This window comes from Urtica dioica, chromosome 4 (assembly GCF_054948205.1).
Source record: "Urtica dioica subsp. dioica isolate 48M chromosome 4, U.dioica_male_clone48M_v1_H2, whole genome shotgun sequence".
NCBI lineage: Eukaryota > Viridiplantae > Streptophyta > Magnoliopsida > Rosales > Urticaceae > Urtica > Urtica dioica.
In genome coordinates, this window is record NC_142759.1 from 13805029 (window position 1) to 13809237 (window position 4209).

A 4209-nucleotide genomic window follows, 5' to 3' on the forward strand; every position below is an offset into this window, starting at 1 on the left:
AAACAAAATAACAAATGAACGCTCTCCATATTGAAAAGGAAAAAAAACAGCGTACGTGCTTGGGGTTGCTTGGTACAGGGTTCTCGCTTGCACACCACACCAATCATCGAGTCAAGCTTCATTCGGGCGGTAGACATTCCGGTTGCGAAGTCGAGTTCCGACGACGGCGACGATATTGACGGTGCAAAAACTCAACCCCTAAACAAATTAGGGCTTTGTGTTTAGGTAGTTTCATGAATGAAATTTTTATATTTCGAGTTTGATACTTCTTTTTGTTGTGTTAGATTGAAAACTTTGTTAGTTTTGAACCAGAAAAATATGTATCCAACTCAATGAAACTTTGATTGGAAAATATTTTCGAATGTTGAAGATGATCGTCGAACTCTACTGATACTGGTAATTTCCAGTATATCAGTAGAGCAGTAGAGTTCCGGAGGTAGGGCAGTAGAGCAGTAGATCAGTAGAGCAGTAGAGTTCCAGAGGTAGAGCAGTAGATCAGTAGAGCAGTAGAGTTTGATTTAAGCAGTAGAGTTCCAGAGGTAGATCAGTGGAGCAGTAGAGTTTGATTTAAGCATTAGAGTTCGAGAGTTAGATCAGTAGAGCAGTAGAGTGACATAGTTATATCTCATGAACAAAGTAGATTTATATAGTAAATTTATTATTAGTGTTCTACTTTTAAATTTTCATATTGTATATTAAATTTATCATTAGTATTCTAATTTTTAATTATCATTTTGTAGATAATGGCGGAGACTACGATAACGGTTTATTACAATGGAAATTGGAAAAAAGAAGATGGCTCGCATCATTGGGTTAGTGAAAAGAATGATAAGCCTGTTATCATCGTCATAAATATCGAGATCAAGTTAGCCGACTTAATTGAAAAATTGTATGTGAAACTCAAAGTGGATAAAAGTAAGCTAGACTTGAAGCTAAGTTTTATGTCAACTTCATGGGATGCATACGATCCTATCTACATAGAAGATGACGATGATGTATACGGTTTCTTGATGGATCGTGATGAAAAAAACCGTAGAAGTTCACTCCGTGTAGAATTCATAGAGAAACTTGAAGTTAATCATGAAACTCAAGTTGAGGAAGGTGACGCAAATGATAATGATTTAGAAGGAAATCATAACAACACTTTGAAAACAGGTAATAATTTGACCCTTCAACAATCTTAATGCTTATTATTTTTATTGTATACTAACACATAATAATAATGTGGTTGCAGCTACAATGGAAGACATTGAAGATGAAACCACCAAAGTAGTAGGAGGATCAAGTCTCCCACAACATGAGTTAGACACGTCTACTTTACTACCGACGTCACCATCAGAAATGTTCCGAGAGTCGGAATTTCTTGTTGAATCCGACGTTGAATCAATCGATATAACATCTAATAAGCCATATAGCTTCACAGATGGTACTAACTTTGAAATAGGCCAACACTTCAAAAGTAAGGATAAATTGAAAAATATGTTGTTGGACGCGGCGATTAAAAATTGTTTTGAAATGAAGATAGTAAAGTCGTGTAAGAAAGTGTTTGTGGTTGATTGTGTTGATCGGGAGCATTGTAGTTGGCATCTACGAGCAGTTAAGTTGGCAAACACTAACTTCTTCAGTATTCGAACACATCATAATGTTCATACTTGTAGTTTGGATAAACGGAAAAAGAAACACCGTCAAGCAAGTGCTGCTATGGTCGCAGAGGTGGTGAAAAAGAACTTCCAAGAAATTAAGCAAACACCAACACAGAAGGGCATAATGGGCATGATGAACTCGCAAGGGGTTGAGATTTCCTATTGGAAAGCATGGAGGGGAAAACAACTTGCCAATAATCTTAGGCGAGGTTCACCGGAAGAGAGCTACAAGTTGCTCCCATCTTACTTGTACATGTTGAAAAAGGTTAATCCCGGCACAATCACTCATTTAGAGTTGGACGAATATACCAGGTTATTTTTTCATTCATATCTTTTGCAACTCCTTATTTTAAAGTACATTATGTGTTTATTATTCATAATATTCACTAAATTTTATATATTTTAAAAAACAGGTTCAAATATATTTTTCTAGCATTCGGAGCGTTGGCTAGAGGGTACAAATGCATGAGAAAAGTTATTGCGATAGATGGGACGCACTTGAAAACAAAATTTGGAGGTTGTTTGTTGGTCGCTACGGCACAAGATGGTGATCGCCATTGTTATCCTATTGCTTGGGCTGTTGTGGACTCGGAGAATGACAATGCATGGATATGGTTCTTAACAAAGCTTCAAGAGATCGTACGCGATGATGACGATGTCGTCTTCATTACTGACAGAAATCAAAGCATCAAGAACGCGTTGGGAAGAGTTTACAAGAATGCACGACATGGATATTGTATGTGGCATATCAAGCAAAATCTCAAATCACGTTATTTTTGCTCGGATGCCATCGATCTATTTCTACGGGCGGCTGAAGCATACCAAGTTTCGCGATTCAACGAGTCATGGAGCGAGATTCAAAATAGGTACAATCAACTTGCAACATATTTAACTACAAATATGGATGTGAGTCATTGGTCTAGAGCTTATTTTGGTGGTTATCGGTATAATATTATGACAACGGGCGGAGCTGAGTCGATTAATCACGCTTTAAAGGAAGCTAGAGAGTACCCACTAATTTCCATGCTTGACGCCATTATAGAGTTGACATCGGATTGGTTCTACAAGCATCGAAATGAAGCGTCATCGTGCAACACTACTTTCACACCAGAGGTTGAGACTATTCTTCGTAGGAGATTCATTAAGGCACAAACAATGACGGCAAAACCCATTGACATGTATGAGTTCTCGGTCATTGGTGGGACGTATGATGCGGTTGTAGATTTGGGTCGAAAAAGTTGTACTTGTTGTGTATTCGATCTCGATAGACTTCCATGTGCACATGCTTTAGCAGCTTTGAAGACCTTGGAGAATGTGCGTGATTACAGCTCTGAGTATTACACAGTGGATTTATGGTCGCTTGCGTATTCAAAAAAAATATACCCGGTTCCATCACAATGCGAGTGGGATATCCTTAAAGAAGCAGAGTTGGTTGATGTTATACCTCCAATAGTTCAGAAGAGAAAAGGCAGGAATAAGACAAAGAGAATTCCTTCAGTGGGAGAGAAGATGCGGAAGAATAGATGCTCAAAATGCAATCAATTTGGACATAACATATCAAGATGCCCTTTGAATGGAGGAGAAGCTAGGTCGACGCCATCAAAAAAACGCAAGAACTGATAAAATAAAATAAAAAAGATGCTGATATGTATTTTTTGAATTGACTTATTTATCGTATGTCCATGGATGTTTGTTACCATGCATTATTGCTTTCATTTTCTTAAATTGTAGTGATATTAATATTGATCTACTAATCAGTAGAGCAGCTCTAATGCTCAGTAGAATCACTAGTAATATTGATCTACTGATCAGTAGAGTAGCTCTAATGCTTGGTAGAACCACTAGTTATATTGATCTACTGACCAGTAGAGTAGCTCTAATGCTCAGTAGAACCACTAGTAATATTGATCTACTGATCAGTAGAGTAGCTCTAATGCTCGGTAGAACCACTAGTTATATTGATCTACTGATTAGTAGAGTAGCTCTAATGCTCGGTAGAACCACAAGTAATATTGATCTACTGACCAGTAGAGTAGCTCTAATGGTCAGTAGAGTCACTAGTAATTGTGATCTACTGACCACTAGAGTAGCTCTACTGGTCAGTAGAGTCATTTAAAACTTAAAAATATTATACATGAAACTATCTAATTTTAATAAATTTGTCACTAATGTTATAGATGAATCTAATTCTAATTAATTGTTCACTAATTTTAATCAAATATATCATAGGACACATATTATAGATGAAGCTCATTAATTTTAAATTATTCATATTACTTTGTTATTATACATGAAACTATCTAATATTAATAAATTTGTCACTAATGTTATAGATGAATCTAATTCTAATTAATTGTTCACTAATTTTAATCAAATATATCATAGGACACATATTATAGATGAAGCTCATTAATTTTAAATTATTCATATTACTTTGTTATTATACATGAAACTATCTAATTTTAATAAATTTGTCACTAATGTTATAGATGAATCTAATTCTAATTAATTGTTCACTAATTTTAATCAAATATATCATAGGACACATATTATAGATGAAGCTCAT

General features: G+C 35.6%; 1 protein-coding gene across 1 annotated transcript; it reads left to right on the forward strand.

The window, feature by feature from the left end:
* Positions 1–1701: 1701 nt before the first annotated feature.
* Positions 1702–3263, forward strand: LOC149400643 (uncharacterized). The gene is made up of 2 exons (XM_089610469.1): positions 1702–1955; positions 2057–3263. Exons 1-2 carry the CDS (start codon positions 1702–1704, stop codon positions 3261–3263), a joined length of 1461 nt encoding a protein of 486 aa, XP_089466595.1.
* Positions 3264–4209: the final 946 nt, after the last annotated feature.

Coding starts and splice junctions, on each gene's coding strand:
- LOC149400643 (XM_089610469.1), top strand. CDS start 1,702: ATGGTCGCAGAGGTGGTGAAAAAGAACTTCCAAGAAATTAAGCAAACA. Junction 1,956..2,056: donor GAGTTGGACGAATATACCAG/GTTATTTTTTCA, acceptor TTTAAAAAACAG/GTTCAAATATATTTTTCTAG.